At 48.3% G+C, this 17,500-nt stretch overlaps 2 protein-coding genes across 4 annotated transcripts in view; one reads left to right on the top strand and one right to left on the bottom strand.

The window, feature by feature from the left end:
* Positions 1 to 14,148, top strand: part of sh3yl1 (SH3 and SYLF domain containing 1) — a 50,788-nt gene extending 36,640 nt beyond the window's left edge. For 2 of the 3 annotated variants that reach the window (XM_031829270.1, XM_031829271.1), the window contains 7 exons: positions 1,807 to 1,919; positions 2,450 to 2,578; positions 2,909 to 3,053; positions 6,140 to 6,209; positions 6,438 to 6,491; positions 11,717 to 11,767; positions 12,088 to 14,148. In XM_031829270.1, the coding sequence (XP_031685130.1) occupies positions 1,807 to 1,919; positions 2,450 to 2,578; positions 2,909 to 3,053; positions 6,140 to 6,209; positions 6,438 to 6,491; positions 11,717 to 11,767; positions 12,088 to 12,290 (765 nt within the window). In that variant the 3' untranslated portion in view covers positions 12,291 to 14,148. Of the gene's footprint in view, positions 1 to 1,806; positions 1,920 to 2,449; positions 2,579 to 2,908; positions 3,054 to 6,139; positions 6,210 to 6,437; positions 6,492 to 7,780; positions 7,863 to 11,716; positions 11,768 to 12,087 lie in introns of those variants that run through there. The other variant, XM_031829272.1, reaches the window with a different exon arrangement.
* A 343-nt stretch (positions 14,149 to 14,491) lies between these two features.
* si:dkey-190l8.2 (solute carrier family 22 member 13) overlaps positions 14,492 to 17,500 on the bottom strand; it is a 21,504-nt gene continuing 18,495 nt past the window's right edge. Inside the window, exon 10 of the mRNA XM_031829267.1 lies at positions 14,492 to 17,500. This exon is cut by the window's right edge and continues 740 nt beyond it. The gene's annotated coding sequence lies outside the window, so the exon portion shown is untranslated.

Raw genomic sequence — 17,500 nt, 5'->3', positions numbered from 1 at the left:
AGGTGTTCTCAACTGGCCTACCTGGTTTAGTAAAGGGGAAATAAAAAATATAAGCTCGGTCAGGAGGAATGGGTCAAAGTTCACCCAACTTATTGTGGGTAGCTTGTGGAAGGCTACCCGACACGTTTGACCCAAGTTTAAAAAAAATTAAAGCAATGCTACCAAATACTAATTGTGTGTGAACTTCTGACCCACTGGGAATGTGATGAAAGAAATAAAAGCTGCCCTCTCCCCTTCTCCCAGTCTGCCTGCCCTCTCCCCTTCTCCCAGTCTGCCCCCCTTCTCCCAGTCTGCCCCCCTTCTCCCAGTCTGCCCGCCCTCTCCCCTTCTCCCAGTCTGCCTGCCCTCTCCCCTTCTCCCAGTCTGCCTCCCCTTCTCCCAGTCTGCCTGCCCTCTCCCCTTCTCCCAGTCTGCCTGCCCTCTCCCCTTCTCCCAGTCTGCCTGCCCTCTCCCCTTCTCCCAGTCTGCCTGCCCTCTCCCCTTCTCCCAGTCTGCCCCCCTTCTCCCAGTCTGCCTGCCCTCTCCCCTTCTCCCAGTCTGCCCGCCCTCTCCCCTTCTCCCAGTCTGCCCGCCCTCTCCCCTTCTCACAGTCTGCCCCCCTTCTCCCAGTCTGCCCGCCCTCTCCCCTTCTCCCAGTCTGCCTGCCCTCTCCCCTTCTCCCAGTCTGCCTGCCCTCCCTCTCCCCTTCTCCCAGTCTGCCTGCCCTCTCCCAGTCTGCCCTGCCCTCTCCCCTTCTCCCAGTCTGCCCCCCCTTCTCCCAGTCTGCCTGCCCTCTCCCCTTCTCCCAGTCTGCCCGCCCTCTCCCCTTCTCCCAGTCTGCCCGCCCTCTCCCCTTCTCCCAGTCTGCCTGCCCTCTCCCCTTCTCCCAGTCTGCCCCCCTTCTCCCAGTCTGCCTGCCCTCTCCCCTTCTCCCAGTCTGCCTGCCCTCTCCCCTTCTCCCAGTCTGCCCGCCCTCTCCCCTTCTCCCAGTCTGCCCGCCCTCTCCCCTTCTCCCAGTCTGCCCGCCCTCTCCCCTTCTCCCAGTCTGCCCGCCCTCTCCCCTTCTCCCAGTCTGCCCGCCCTCTCCCCTTCTCCCAGTCTGCCCGCCCTCTCCCCTTCTCCCAGTCTGCCCGCCCTCTCCCCTTCTCCCAGTCTGCCTGCCCTCTCCCCTTCTCCCAGTCTGCCTGCCCTCTCCCCTTCTCCCAGTCTGCCTGCCCTCTCCCAGTCTGCCCTGCCCTCTCCCCTTCTCCCAGTCTGCCCCCCCTTCTCCCAGTCTGCCCTGCCCTCTCCCCTTCTCCCAGTCTGCCTCCCCTTCTCCCAGTCTGCCCCCCCTTCTCCCAGTCTGCCCCGCCTTCTCCCAGTCTGCCCCGCCTTCTCCCAGTCTGCCCCGCCTTCTCCCAGTCTGCCTCCCCTTCTCCCAGTCTGTCTGCCTCCCCTTCTCCCAGTCTGTCTGCCTCCCCTTCTCCCAGTCTGCCCGCCCTCTCCCCTTCTCCCAGTCTGCCCCCCCTTCTCCCAGTCTGCCCGCCCTCTCCCCTTCTCCCAGTCTGCCCCCCCTTCTCCCAGTCTGCCCCCCCTTCTCCCAGTCTGCCCCGCCTTCTCCCAGTCTGCCCCCCCTTCTCCCAGTCTGCCTCCCCTTCTCCCAGTCTGTCTGCCTCCCCTTCTCCCAGTCTGCCCGCCCTCTCCCCTTCTCCCAGTCTGCCCCCCCCTTCTCCCAGTCTGCCCGCCCTCTCCCCTTCTCCCAGTCTGCCCCCCCTTCTCCCAGTCTGCCCGGCCCTCTCACCTTCTCCCAGTCCGGACCTAAACACTACTGTCTCTGTGTGTGTCTAGGTATCAGACCTGGTGGTGATTCTGATGCAGCGCAGGGCGGTGGATTCTTTCTCTAAAGGAGGGAACCTCACTCTGGGGGGCAACTGTACTGTGGCGGTAGGACCGATGGGGAGGTGAACAAACACACACACACACACACACACACACACTCATAATCTTGGTTCATGGTTGGCCAAAACCAGTCAGGGTCCAACCATGGCTCATCCCTCTTGATGTGTTCCAGCCCTGAGGCTGTGGGGGTGGGGGGGTGGGGGGGGGGGGGGGGGGGGGGTGGTGGTGTCTGTTTTTAAATATAGCAACAATAAAACTGAGAGGGTGGTGGTGGGGGTGGTGTCTGTTTTTAAATATAGCAACAATAAAACAATGAGAGGGTAATGTCAGATGGGAGTGCCTTTTCTTTGTTCAGGTGACATTTACAACATGGGACCTCCCTTGCAAACACAGACACATGTCTGGGTTTCTTAAATTTTAATTTCACCTTTTTAGTTAACTAGGGCAAGTCAGTTAAGAACAAATTCTTATTTACAACGACGACCTGAGAAGTTTTTTTTTAAATGGTCTCCTTCAATACTCATCGCTAAGTAGTGGGATCAGTGTACCATATTCAACACTCCGATCTTCCTCTATCTCTGTGTGTGTGTAGGAACGTGGAGGCTGATGTAGCGCTACGTAGTACAGCAGCAGTGTTTACCTACTGTAAGTCCAGAGGCCTGTTTGCTGGAGTCTCTCTGGAGGGATCCTGCCTCATAGAACGAAAAGACACCAACCGCAAGTACGTTACACACCGTGTGTGTTGTAATATTGTGTGTGTGTTGTAATATTGTGTGTGTGTGTGTGTGTGTGTGTGTTGTAATGTAATATTGTGTGTGTGTGTGTGTTGTAATGTAATATTGTGTGTGTGTGTGTGTGTGTGTTGTAATGTAATATTGTGTGTGTGTTGTAATATTGTGTGTGTAATGTAATATTGTGTGTGTGTGTGTGTGTTGTAATGTAATATTGTGTGTGTGTTGTAATATTGTGTGTGTGTGTGTGTGTGTGTGTGTGTGTGTGTTGTAATGTAATATTGTGTGTGTGTGTTTGTATTAATGTGTTTGTGTGTTAGGTTCTACTCCCAGGACATCCGTGCGTCGGCCATATTGAATGGAGATGTAGAACCTCCCCCAGAAGCTGATGACCTGTACTGTGTCCTGGATAGCTACACAGATAAATACACTACTGAGTGGACAGCCAAACACCTAGCGCAGAAGGTACTATATTATTCAAATACACTACATGACCAAATGTATGTGGACAGCTGCTCGGCAAACATTTCATTCCAAAATCATGGGAATTAATATGGAGTTGGTTTCCCCCTTTGCTGCTATAACAGCCTCCACTCTTCTGGAAAGGCTTTTCACTAGATGTTGGAACATTGCTGTGGGGACTTGCTTTCGTTCAGTCACAAGAGCATTAGTGAGGTCGGGCACTGATGTTGGGCGATTAGGCCTGGCTCACAGTTGGCGTTCCAATTCATCCCAGAGGTGTTCGATGGGGTTGAGGTCGGGGCTCTATGCAGGCCAGTCAAGTTCTTCCACACCGATCTTGACAAATCATATGAAAAAAATCACATGAAACAAGAAAGGGCCTTCCTCAAACTGTTGCCACAAAGTTGGAAGCACAGAATCATCTAGAATGTCATTGTATGCTGTAGCGTTAAGGTTTATCTTCAATGGAACTAAAGAGGCCTGAACCATGAAAAACAGCCCCAGACCAGTATTCCTCTTCCACCAAACTTTAGTTGGCACTGTGCATTTGGCAGTTGCCAAACCCAGATTCATCCATCGAGACTGTCAGATGGTGAAGCGTGATTCATCACGCCAGAGAACGTGTTTCCACTGCTGCATAGTCCAATGACGGTGAGCTTTACACCACTACAGCCGACGCTTGGCATTGAGCATGGTGATCTGAGGCTTGTGTGCGGCTGTTCAGCCAAGGAAACCCATTTCGTGAAGCTTCCTAACGAACAGTTCTTGTGCTGAAGTTGTTTCCAGAGGCAGTTTGGAACTTGGTAGTGAGTGTTGCAACAGAGGACAGATGATTTTCATGAGCTTCAGCAATTGGCAGTCCTGTTCTGTGAGCTTGTGTGGCCTACCACTTCGTGGCTGAGCCGTTGTTGCTCCTAGACATTTTTACTTCACAATAACAGCACTTACAGTTGACCCGGGGGCAGCTCTAGCAGGCCAGAAATTGGACGAACGGACTTGTTGGAAACAGGGCATCCTATGACGGTGCCACGTTGAAAGTCACTGAGCTCTTCAGTACGGGACATTCTACTGCTAATGTTTGTCTATGGAGGTTGCATGGCTATGTGCTCCACTTTATACACCTGTCAGCAACGGGTTTGGCTGAAATAGCTACATCTGCTCATTTGAAGGGGTGTCCACATACTTTTGTGTGTTTGTGTATATGTCACAGGAGGCTGTTGGAACCTTAATTGGGGAGGACAGGTTCGCTCTCTTCCAGACATTTATGAGCCGCCCTCCTCTCAGCAGCCTCCTCTGGTAATATACAGTATGATATATATATATATATATGGTTCTGGATACCACTGGCTGAACACTGTATTTACATCACATCTTGACATAGCAGGTAGGCAAGGCAACCACATCTCCCAGTCATAGTAAAACCTTCCTCAAGAAAGCGGCCATCATCAGTCGGTAAGAAACGGTCAGGGAGGTTATCACGGCAGTAGTTTTATAGTGATAAATGTACTGATGGACACTCTACTGGATCTATAGAATTACTGCATTGTTGTGTATTATAGAATACTACGGTCTTTATAAGGCAGACCTTCAAACCCGTATGTTATAGAATACTACGGTCTTTATAAGGCAGACCTTCAAACCCGTATGTTATAGAATACTATTCCTCCCTGTCTAATGTAAATCTACTCCTAAAGAACACTCCTTCCCCCGAGGACACTGTCTACCCCTTAATGTGTACCACGCTCTAATCCACAGCACCATGTTGGTCTACCAGGGTATTTGAGGATGTGTATGTCTGGTGTGTATCCGGCTAGTTGGGGATGTGTACCCTGCTAGTTGGGGATGTGTATGGTTGGTGTGTTCCCGGCTGGTTGGGGATGTGTATGGTTGGCGTGTACCCTGCTGGTTGGGGATGTGTATGGTTGGTGTGTTCCCGGCTGGTTGGGGATGTGTATGGTTGGCGTGTACCCTGCTGGTTGGGGATGTGTATGGTTGGTGTGTAACCTGCTGGTTGGGGATGTGTATGGTTGGTGTGCACCCTGCTGGTTGGGGATGTGTGTGGTTGGTGTGTACCCTGCTGGTTGGGGATGTGTGTGGTTGGTGTGTACCCTGCTGGTTGGGGATATGTGTGGTTGGTGTGTACCCTGCTGGTTGGGGATATGTGTGGTTGGTGTGTACCCTGCTAGTTGGGGATGTGTACCCTGCTAGTTGGGGGTGTGTACCCGACTAATTGAGGATGTGTAATGGTTGGTGAGGACCCTGCTGGTTGGGGATGTGTATGGTTGGTGTGCACCCTGCTGGTTGGGGATGTGTGTGGTTGGTGTGTACCCTGCTGGTTGGGGATTTGTGTGGTTGGTGTGTACCCTGCTAGTTGGGGATGTGTATGGTTGGTGTGCACCCTGCTGGTTGGGGATATGTGTGGTTGGTGTGTACCCTGCTAGTTGGGGATGTGTACCCTGCTAGTTGGGGTGTGTACCCTGCTAGTTGGGGATGTGTACCCTGCTAGTTGGGGTGTGTACCCTGCTAGTTGGGGATGTGTGTGGTTGATGTGTACCCTGCTAGTTGGGGATGTGTATGGTTGGTGTGTACCCTGATGGTTGGGGATGTGTATGGTTGGTGTGTACCCTGCTAGTTGGGTATGTGTGTCTGGTGTGTATCCGACTAGTTGGGGATGTGTACCCTGCTGGTTGGGGATGTGTATGGTTGGTGTGTACCCTGCTAGTTGGGGATGTGTGTGGTTGGTGTGTACCCTGCTGGTTGGGGATGTGTATGGTTGGTGTGTACCCTGCTAGTTGGGGATGTGTGTGGTTGGTGTGTACCCTGCTGGTTGGGGATGTGTGTGGTTGGTGTGTACCCTGCTGGTTGGGGATGTGTGTGGTTGGTGTGTACCCTGCTGGTTGGGTATGTGTGTCTGGTGTGTATCCGACTAGTTGGGGATGTGTACCCTGCTGGTTGGGGATGTGTATGGTTGATGTGTACCCGGCTAGTTGGGGATGTGTACCTGGCTGGTTGGGGATGTGTGTGTGGTTGGTCTCATGCTTCTCTTCTCTCTCTCCTTCCATTCCTCTGTTTCTGGGTGTGTCGTTCAGGCCAGTGGTCCTCCAGCTAGACCCCGAGCTCCTGCCACACAGAGACCTGCTAGCACATACAGGACGGAGGGTAACACACACACTGATGCACAAACATATATATATATATATATATATATATATAATCACACACACACACACATATTACTATCACACACAGTAGTGGTTTTATACCAGTAGCAGCATGCCTGCTTTGTAGTCAGTGACACCTTGTTTGTGTGGGTTGGCTACAATTCTTTGTCCATAAGGAAATTCCTATGACTTTGACTGATGTGTAACTCTCTGTGATGTGTTTTAGCAGTGAAGCCCTCCCTCTATCCTAGCGTCTCTGCTTTCCAATCTGTCAGCACAGGTGAGTGACCCTTTCCCTAAACCCTTCTTCACCAATGTCCTCACCACCCTCTCTTGTTGGAACACAGTCAGTGCACCTCTTCTCTAGATCTGTACTGTAATGGAGATTGTGTTCTCAGTTAACTTAGTTTCTAAACCAGATATCTACAACCCTGTTCCCGGAGAACTGCCCTCCACTAGGTTTTCACGCCAACCCTGTTCCTGGAGAACAAACCCTCCCCTAGGTTTTCACTTCAACCCTGTTCCTGGAGAACAAACCCTACTGTAGGTTTTCACTCCAACCCTGTTCCTGGAGAACAAACCCTCCCCTAGGTTTTCACTCCAACCCTGTTCCTGGAGAACAAACCCTCCCCTAGGTTTTCACTCCAACCCTGTTCCTGGAGAACAAACCCTCCCCTAGGTTTTCACTCCAACCCTGTTCCTGGAGAACAAACCCTCCCCTAGGTTTTCACTCCAACCCTGTTCCTGGAGAACAAACCCTCCCCTAGGTTTTCACACCAACCCTGTTCCTGGAGAACCCCCCGTCCCCCCTCCAATAGGTTTTCACTCCAACCCTGTTCCTGGAGAACCCCCCGTCCCCACTCCAACCCTGTTCCTGGAGAACAAACACTCCAATAGGTTTTCACTCCAACCCTGTTCCTGGAGAACAAACACTCCAATAGGTTTTCACTCCAACCCTGTTCCTGGAGAACAAACACTCCAATAGGTTTTCACTCCAACCCTGTTCCTGGAGAACAAACACTCCCCTAGGTGTTCACTCCAACCCTGTTCCTGGAGAACAAACACTCCCCTAGGTGTTCACTCCAACCCTGTTCCTGGAGAACAAACCCTCCCCTAGGTGTTCACTCCAACCCTGTTCCTGGAGAACAAACCCTCCCCTAGGTGTTCACTCCAACCCCGTTCCTGGAGAACAAACCCTCCCCTAGGTGTTCACTCCAACCCTGTTCCTGGAGAACAAACCCTCCCCTAGGTGTTCACTCCAACCCCGTTCCTGGAGAACAAACCCTCCCCTAGGTGTTCACTCCAACCCTGTTCCTGGAGAACAAACCCTCCCCTAGGTTTTCACTACAACCCTAATCTAGTGCAAAAAAACGAATCCACCATGCTGATCTAAGACTAACGTGCTTCTGTGCAGGTTGAATCAGGTTACTTAAGATGGAGAAGTGTGTGGGAGGGGGTGATTGTTTTCTTAGTCTTTCTCCCTCTTTCTCTCCCTTTGTCTTTTCTCTCTCCTTTCTTCCCTTTTTTATCCTCTTTCTCTCTCTCCTTCTCTCTCTCTCTGCGTGCCAGGGCTGTCATTACTCCTTCTAATGTCTGTGGTAGTCTTGGGCTGTGGCCCATTGACTGTATGGCAGCAGCTGCCCCCATTCTGGTAGGTGTTTGATCATCCTTCAGTGACCAGGGGAATGCTTTCATTTACACAGTGGCCGACCACCATGCCAAAACACACCACTGTTGACACGGCACGAGATAAGTGTGTGTGTGTGTGTGTGTGTGTTTTCGCTGCAGGTGAAGTGTGACATGAGGGGAAGATGGGTAGAGATTGTTTGCTTTCTTGGTGATGTATTAAACTGTGACCTCAAGTCCTGCCAAAATAAACATACTAGCTTCACAATGCACCTTGGGTAATAAGACCAGCTGTGTGTGTGTGTGCAGAGCACTCTTAGTTAACGCGAGAGAGTGAAAGAGCGCTAACTAGAACTGCTACTTGGGAGGGTGTGTGACGACTGTGTTTGAAGTCTGCTCTGCACACACACACACACACAGCTGGTCTTATTACCCAAGGTGCATTCCAGTTAGCTCTCTCTCTCTCTCTCGTTATCTTTCTCTCGCTATCCCTCGCTCTCTCGCTATCCCTCGCTCTCTCGCTATCCCTCGCTCTCTCGCTATCCCTCGCTCTCTCGCTATCCCTCGCTCTCTCGCTATCCCTCGCTCTCTCGCTATCCCTCGCTCTCTCGCTATCCCTCGCTCTCTCGCTATCCCTCGCTCTCTCGCTATCCCTCGCTCTCTCGCTATCCCTCGCTCTCTCGCTATCCCTCGCTCTCTCGCTATCCCTCGCTCTCTCGCTATCCCTCGCTCTCTCGCTATCCCTCGCTCGCTCTCGCTATCCTTCGCTCTCTCGCTATCCTTCGCTCGCTCTCGCTATCCTTCGCTCTCTCGCTATCCTTCGCTCTCTCGCTATCCTTCGCTCGCTCACTCATTACCTCTCGCTTCCACTACCGCTCGTTACCTCTCGCTCTCGTGAAATAATCAAAATTGAGAAGACTACAGTATTAGAATTTAACAGAGACATTTTAAAGTGTTAGCTGATAATATATGTGTTTTAACAATGTGCAAATAGTTGTAGTACGAATAGTAGGGAAGACAAACCGATACATGGTTGCCCTTCCCTCATGGCAACGGGCCACATCTTGCTGCTGTGACTGCACACTGTGGTATTTCCAAATGGGAGTTTATCAATGTTTGATTTGTTTTTAAGTTCTTTGTAGGTCTGTGTGATCTGTATCTATAATATGGTCATATGTTTGGCAGGAGGTTAGGAAGTGCAGCTCGGTTACCACATTTTGTAGGCACTGGGCACACAGTCAGATCTGGCATTCGCGAATAGACAGGCCTCGGCAGCCTCTCTCAATAGCAAGGCTATGCTCACCGAGTATGTACAGTCGTTGAGAATGGCACAAATATTAATTTTCAGTCTGCTGCCTCAGTTTGTATGATGGCAATTTGCATATACTCCAGAATGTTATGAGTGATCAGATTAATTTAAATGAATTGCGAAGTCCCTCTTTGCCATGCAAATGAACTGAATCCCCCAAAAATATTTCCACTGCATTTCAGCCCTGCTACAAAAGGACCAGCTGACATGTCAGTGATGCTCTCAATAAAACAGGTGTGAGTGTTGACGAGGACAAGGCTGGAGATCACTGTCATGCTGATTTGAGTTCAAATAAAAGAGGGTGGTGCTTGGCATCATTGTTCTTCCTCTGTCAACCATGGTTACCTGCAAGGAAACATGTGCCATCATCATTGCTTTGCACAAAAGGGCTTCACAGGCAAGAATATTGCTGCCCGTAAGATTGTACCTCAATAAACCATTTATCGGATCATCAAGAACATCAAGGAGAGCGGTTCAATTGTTGTGAAGAAGGCTTCAGATCACCCAAGAATGTCCAGCGAGCGCCAGGACCATCTCCTAAAGTTGATTCAGCTGCGGGATCGGGGCACCACCAGTACAGAGCTTGCTCAGGAATGGCAGCAGGCAGATGTGAGTTGCATCTGCACACACAGTGAGGCGAAGACTTTGAGGATGGGCTGTTGTCAAGAAGGGCAGCAAAGAAGCCACTTCTCTCCAGGAAAAACATCAGGGACAGACTGATATTCTGCTAAAGGTACAGGGATTGGACTGCTGAGGCCTGGGGTAATGTCATTTTCTCTGAATCCCCTTTCTGATTGTTTGGGGCATTTGGAAAAAGTTTGTCCGGAGAAGACAAGGTGAGCACTACCATCAGTCTTGTGTCATGCCAACAGTAAAGCATCCTGAGACCATTCATGTGTGGGGTTGCTTCTCAGCCAAGGGAGTGGGCTCACTCCCAATTTTGCCTAAGAACACAGCCATGAATAAAGAATGGTACCAACACATCCTCCAAGAGCAACTTCTCCCAACCATCCAGGAACAGTTTGGTGACGAACAATTCCTTTTTCAGCATGATGGAGCACCTTGCAATAAGACAAAAGTGATAACTAAGTGGCTCGGGGAACAAAACATCGATATTTTGGGTCCATGGCCAGGAAACTCCCCAGACCTTAATCCCATTGAGAACCTGTGGTCAATCCTCAAGAGGCGGGTGGACAAACAAAAACCCACAAATTCTGACAAACTCCACGCATTGATTATGCAAAAATAGGCTGCCATCAGTCAGGATGTGGCCCAGAAGTTAATTGACAGCATGCCAGGGCAGATTGCAGAGGCCTTGAAAAAGAAGGGTCAACACTGCAAATATTGAGTCTGCATCAACTTCATGTAATTGTCAATAAAAGCCTTTGACACTTATGAAATGCTTGTAATTATACTTCAGTATTCCATAGTAACATCTGACAAAAATATCTAAAGAGACTGAAGCAGCAAACTTTGTGGAAATTAATATTTGTGTCATTCTCAAATTTAGGCCACGACTGTACATAGTCAAAGCTTTCCTTCATTTTGGCTCCGTCACAGTGGTCAGGTATTCTGCCACTGTGTAATCTCTGTTTTAGGGCCAAATAGCATTCTAGTTTGCTCAGTTTTTTTGATTGACTCTTTCCAGTGTGTCAAAATGGTTATCTTTTTGTTTCATCATCAATTGGTTTGGTCTAAATGTGTTTCTGTCCTGAGGCTCTGTGGTGTCTGTGTTTGAACAGAGCCCCAGAATCAGCTGGCTGACGGGACTCTTCTATAGGTTCATCTCTGTAGGTCAGGGCTTTGTGGTGGACTGTGTGGGCACCTTCCTTTTAGGTGGATGTAGAATTGAACAGCTCTTTTCTGGATGTTGATCACTATCGGCCTAATTCTGCTCTGCTTGGTGTTTTGTGTTGTACACCAAGTATATTTTTGCTGAATTCTGCATGCAGATTCTTAGGTGTTTGTCCAATTTGGTGAATTATTGGTTGATTACCCCAGACCTCACAATCACCGAGGGCAATGTGTCCTAGAACTGATTGAAGTATTTGAACCCCCTCTGTCATATCCTCTGTCTCAGACCCCCTCTGTCATATCCTCTGTCTCAGACCCCCTCTGTCATATCCTCTGTCTCTGACCCCTTCTGTCATATCCTCTGTCTCAGACCCCCTCTGTCATATCCTCTGTCTCAGACCCCCTCTGTCATATCCTCTGTCTCTGACCCCTTCTGTCATATCCTCTGCTCTCTGTCTCTCTGCGCTCTCTGCGCTCTCTGTCTCTCTGCGCTCTCTGCGCTCTCTGTCTCTCTGCGCTCTCTGTCTCTCTGCGCTCTCTGTCTCTCTGCGCTCTCTGTCTCTCTGCGCTCTCTGTCTCTCTGCGCTCTCTGTCTCTCTGCGCTCTCTGTCTCTCTGCGCTCTCTGTCTCTCTGCGCTCTCTGTCTCTCTGCGCTCTCTGTCTCTCTGCGCTCTCTGTCTCTCTGCGCTCTCTGTCTCTCTGCGCTCTCTGTCTCTGTCTCTCTGCGCAGGTATTGCCCTCTGGTGGTGAAAGTCGCTGTTGTATTTCTGTTTCAGAATCCTATAAGAGAAGTCCAAGTAGCACAAGGACAGTCCAAAACGATTACGGTATTTATTATTATTATTATTAGGATCCATGTGGTCTGACACATAACTGAAAATACATTAGACAAAAATACTTTACAATTTACATTTAAAGACTTTACAAATAGACAAGACAGTTCTAATACCTGAAAGGTAACATTTAATGCGGGGGTGAAACCGTTGGATCGTATCTGTTTTCACGCTCACAAGTCTGCCGCATTGTATGTGCAACATTCACTCAGTACAGGTTGATTTGACAATGTAGCATGTAATGACTTGATGTGCATTCAACAAGGCCTGCTGTTCACCGGTTCACTGAATACACCTCATTTGACTGTTCCTAGGTGGGGTCGGGCCGTGGGACGCGGGGCCTGTAGTCGTCACGGCGGTACACCCGTTCACAGGGCAACAGCCTGGCGACCTGAGCTTCAACCCTGGCGACCGCATCACTGTGGTTACCAAGACAGAGTCACAGTATGACTGGTGGGAGGGAACGCTGAACGGACGGACCGGAATCTTCCCCGCTAACTTCGTCTCCTACCCCTGAACACACACACACATACGCACACGCACATATTCACACTCATACACACACTCTCACACACACAGGTCTGTCACACACATGGACACTTGTATTGCTGGGAGTAATGTTTTCAACACACTACATGGACACATGATGTCCCACACTCTCTTAACACGAACACTCTGCACAATGTTCAAGACTCACTGACTCTGATTACTACAGTTCAGGGGAAGGTCTTCCTATAGGACGGTATGGGTAGTCACGCTGTCCTCCTATTGGATGGTATGGGTAGTCACGCTGTACTCCTGTCTCTATCGGTATGGGTAGTCACGCTGTCTTCCTATAGGACGGTATGGGTAGTCACGCTGTCTTCCTATAGGACGGTATGGGTAGTCACGCTGTCTTCCTATAGGACGGTATGGGTAGTCATGCTGTCCTCCTATAGGACGGTATGGGTAGCCACGCTGTCTTCCTATAGGACGGTATGGGTAGCCACGCTGTCTTCCTATAGGACGGTATGGGTAGCCACGCTGTCTTCCTATAGGACGGTATGGGTAGCCACGCTGTCTTCCTATAGGACGGTATGGGTAGCCACGCTGTCCTCCTATAGGACGGTATGGGTAGCCACGCTGTCCTCCTATAGGACGGTATGGGTAGTCACGCTGTCCTCCTATAGGACGGTATGGGTAGCCACGCTGTCTTCCTATAGGACGGTATGGGTAGCCACGCTGTCTTCCTATAGGACGGTATGGGTAGCCACGCTGTCTTCCTATAGGACGGTATGGGTAGCCACGCTGTCTTCCTATAGGACGGTATGGGTAGCCACGCTGTCTTCCTATAGGACGGTATGGGTAGCCACGCTGTCTTCCTATAGGACGGTATGGGTAGCCACGCTGTCTTCCTATAGGACGGTATGGGTAGCCACGCTGTCTTCCTATAGGACGGTATGGGTAGCCCCGCTGTCCTCCTATAGGACGGTATGGGTAGCCACGCTGTCCTCCTATAGGACGGTATGGGTAGCCACGCTGTCCTCCTATAGGACGGTATGGGTAGCCACGCTGTCCTCTTATAGGACGGTATGGGTAGCCACGCTGTCCTCTTATAGGACGGTATGGGTAGCCACGCTGTCCTCTTATAGGACGGTATGGGTAGCCACGCTGTCCTCCTATAGGACGGTATGGGTAGTCACGCTGTCCTCCTATAGGACGGTATGGGTAGCCACGCTGTCTTCCTATAGGACGGTATGGGTAGTCACGCTGTCTTCCTGAATTCCTGAATTTGTCCAATAGAAACTCTTGTTTTCATTGCAAAAATGTTTTTCTACAGTGTTTTGATTAATGAATACACCCCCAGATGTTACCAGCCAGCTCTGTTCACTTCTAGAGACCTGAACCACGCTGGAAAGGGTGATGTAGAAAGACTATATCCGAGCCAGTGCAGTGCAGTTTGGGTCGGCAAGATGGTGTGAATAAGGTACCAGTTTTAGAGCATTGAACAGAGGAAAGCTAAAGAAAAGTGATCTTATCACCGACGCTGCTACTCTGTTACACTGTTATATTCTCACTATTTTATATGCTGTATGTCAAGTCACAAATTGGTTTGACAAGGGTGTTTGACATATATTACAATGAAGTCAATAGATTTTATTTTTTTGTTTCTATAAAATGCATTATAGATCATCTGTGCCTGCGGGTTATTTTATGTTCTGAAGTTTCTGGGATTATGTGCAGTATTTTTCTCCGTACTGCCGTTTTGTATGATGCTGGATCAAAAGTATTTAATATAAAATCTGTTTTATCTTAACATCTGTATGTAATGATCGTTTGTACGGATTTCTCTCTGAATGTGTGTGTGAATATGTATTAAAGAAACTTGTCTGTAAGAGGTGTAGTTTGTTTTCTGGCCACAGGAGGGCGATGTACTCCTGTCTCTACTACCAATCATGATGCGGTCCCATTTTCTACCTTCAAATAATATGCCCGTGTGTCATGCATTAGATTGGTGCAAGCATGGCTGGTCTGGCTGTAATATCAGTGATTATATATTTATTTATTTTTTGTCAAATGTCCACTTGCCAACACACCACTCACTAACACGTGTGTGTGTGTGTGTGTGTGTGTGTGTGTGGTGAATGATTGTCCAGGGTGAGTACAGTTCTACTTTGGAATAGTAGATTATTGCCCTGGGGAAAAGACACATGCGTTCTTATGAAATTGAAAAATTCAATTTATTTTTTTTATTTAATAGCAAAGAACAGAACATCTGTACAGGGTAACATTCCTCGCCCTGTCATGGGCCTATAAGAACACAACAGGGTAACATTCCTCGCCCTGTCATGGGCCTATAAGAACACAACAGGGTAACATTCCTCGCCCTGTCATGGGCCTATAAGAACACAACAGGGTAACATTCCTCGCCCTGTCATGGGCCTATAAGAACACAACAGGGTAACATTCCTCGCCCTGTCATGGGCCTATAAGAACACAACAGGGTAACATTCCTCGCCCTGTCATTGGCCTATAAGAACACAACAGGGTAACATTCCTCACCCTGTCATGGGCCTATAAGAACACAACAGGGTAACATTCCTCACCCTGTCATGGGCCTATAAGAACACAACAGGGTAACATTCCTCACCCTGTCATGGGCCTATAAGAACACAACAGGGTAACATTCCTCACAACAGCAGAGATTATGCCTCAATCTGTCATATCAAATCTGGCCCTGACACCGGACAGGACAACGTTCCTACAGACGCATGCGTTCACTACCGAACACGGCAACAAGACCACGCCCCCTTTTTTTAAACAATAAGACGGCCTCCCATCTCCCGTCAACTCAACATCCCTTGCACCTTGGTGACATATTTCTACACTGTGTTTCATGTTAACACAGTAGTCTGCAAGGGAAGGTAACAGTGTAGAAACGGTGGTACGGTAAGAGACGTTTTTAATCATTGTAAAAGAATAACGTGTACTAAGACACACTCCCTGAACAGCTGTTTATACAAAGGCCCGTTTCCTCGCATCACAAAACACACACATGCTTTGTTCACTTGCTAGTTGGAACCAAGGAACTGGCATGTTCTAACTGGTTGGAGTTATACGCCTTCAAACCAATTAGCAAGTTTGCCATTTCAGAATATCCTAGGCCATGATACACACACGCGCACACACAACCACACACAGACAGACACATGGATAGAGACACACACAACCACAGACACATGGATAGAGACACACAGACACACACAGACACATGGATAGAGACACACACAACCACAGACACATGGATAGAGACACACAGACACACACAGACACATGGATAGAGACACAGACACACACACAACCACAGACAGAAACACACACACAGACACATGGATAGAGACACAGACACACACACACACAACCACAGACAGAAACACACACAACCACAGACAGACACATGGATAGAGACACAGACACACACACACACAGACACATGGATAGAGACACAGACACACACACAACCACAGACAGAAACACACACAACCACAGACAGAAACACACACAACCACAGACAGAAACACACACAACCACACACAGACACATGGATAGAGACACAGACACACACACACACAGACACATGGATAGAGACACAGACACACACACACACAACCACAGACAGAAACACACACAACCACAGACAGACACATGGATAGAGACACAGACACACACACACACAACCACAGACAGAAACACACACAACCACAGACAGACACATGGATAGAGACACAGACACACACACACACAGACACATGGATAGAGACACAGACACACACACACACAACCACAGACAGAAACACACACAACCACAGACAGACACATGGATAGAGACACAGACACACACACACACAACCACAGACAGAAACACACACAACCACAGACAGACACATGGATAGAGACACACACACACACAGACACATGGATAGAGACACAGACACACGGCTCTGCGTTTGTAAAGTCCAAATGCAGCAGTCTTTCAATATCAAATTATTTCTGGTTCATTAATTACATTACCGTAATAATAAAAAAAATGTTTTTTTAGCAACAACAAAAAAATTGTGAAGCAAGAATTTTCCTAGGACTGTCTTGAGTGTGAAGGGGAAAACTACAGTAGCTGTTATTGGCAGAGAGGTTTGGAACTCTCTCTTGTTATTGGTCTGTTAACCAATTTACCGCATGGTGATGTCACCATGGAGAGCCAAAACTCCCGCCAAAACAAACCTGCTGATTTGGGTCATAACACTGATAAAACATATTCACACTTTTACAGTGTTTGTGTTCGTTTCATCAACTGTTATTCTATATGATACAAAACACAGGGAAAACTGATTTTTTTTGACACCACTGGGCCTCTTAAAGGAAGTAGGGCCCTATAAAATCTGCCTTGCAGATGGAATCACGGAATCCAGACATTTTAAAATGTCATTCAACAATAATCAACCATTTCTTGAATTTATTTTATTTGCTCAAGTTAATAAGGATCGGCGTTCCGTCAACGGGACAGTTGTGAAATCATTCAGCGCGTTATATCAAGATCGCAGATTTTAGAGGAACAACAAAGGTCGAAACATGTCTTATATCGGCTGAAAACTGAAATTCTTGTTAATCTAACTGCACTGTCCAATTCACAGTAGCTATTACTGTGGATAAAATGCCAAGCTATTGTTTAAGAGCTCCAACAAAACACGTTTTTTCAACGTCATAGGTTTGATAAATTCACAGCTGAAGGTGAAATGTGGACTTACATTCTGAAATCTTGCTCTGATTTATCATCCAAAGGGTCCCAGAGATTTTACATGAACATGAAGTGTCATTGTCTTAGATCAAATCCTTTTTCATATCCTAAAAAGGTCCATATACCACGCACAATCGATCTTTTTTGGGGGTATTTCCACTCGTTCTTTTTGTATTTTCTTCAACCAGATCTATTGTTTTATATTCTCCTACATTCAATTTACATTTCCACAAACTTCAAAGTGTTTCCTTTCAAATGGTATCAAGAATATGCATATCCTTGCTTCAGGTCCTGAGCTACAGACAGAGTTGGGTATGTTGTTTTAGGTGAATTTCTTTTTAAAGGGGGCTGTCCCTAAGAAGATTTAAAATATATGACATTAACAAAGTGCATCAATGATTGGTATTTTCCCGCAATTATCTGAAAGGGCACAGGAAAGCCCCTGTGTGTGTTGT

The sequence above is a fragment of the Oncorhynchus kisutch genome, linkage group LG7 (assembly GCF_002021735.2).
Source record: "Oncorhynchus kisutch isolate 150728-3 linkage group LG7, Okis_V2, whole genome shotgun sequence".
Lineage (NCBI taxonomy): Eukaryota > Metazoa > Chordata > Actinopteri > Salmoniformes > Salmonidae > Oncorhynchus > Oncorhynchus kisutch.
The sequence above is the reverse complement of the archived record's forward strand: the minus strand, read 5'-3'. Positions and strand labels throughout refer to the sequence as shown.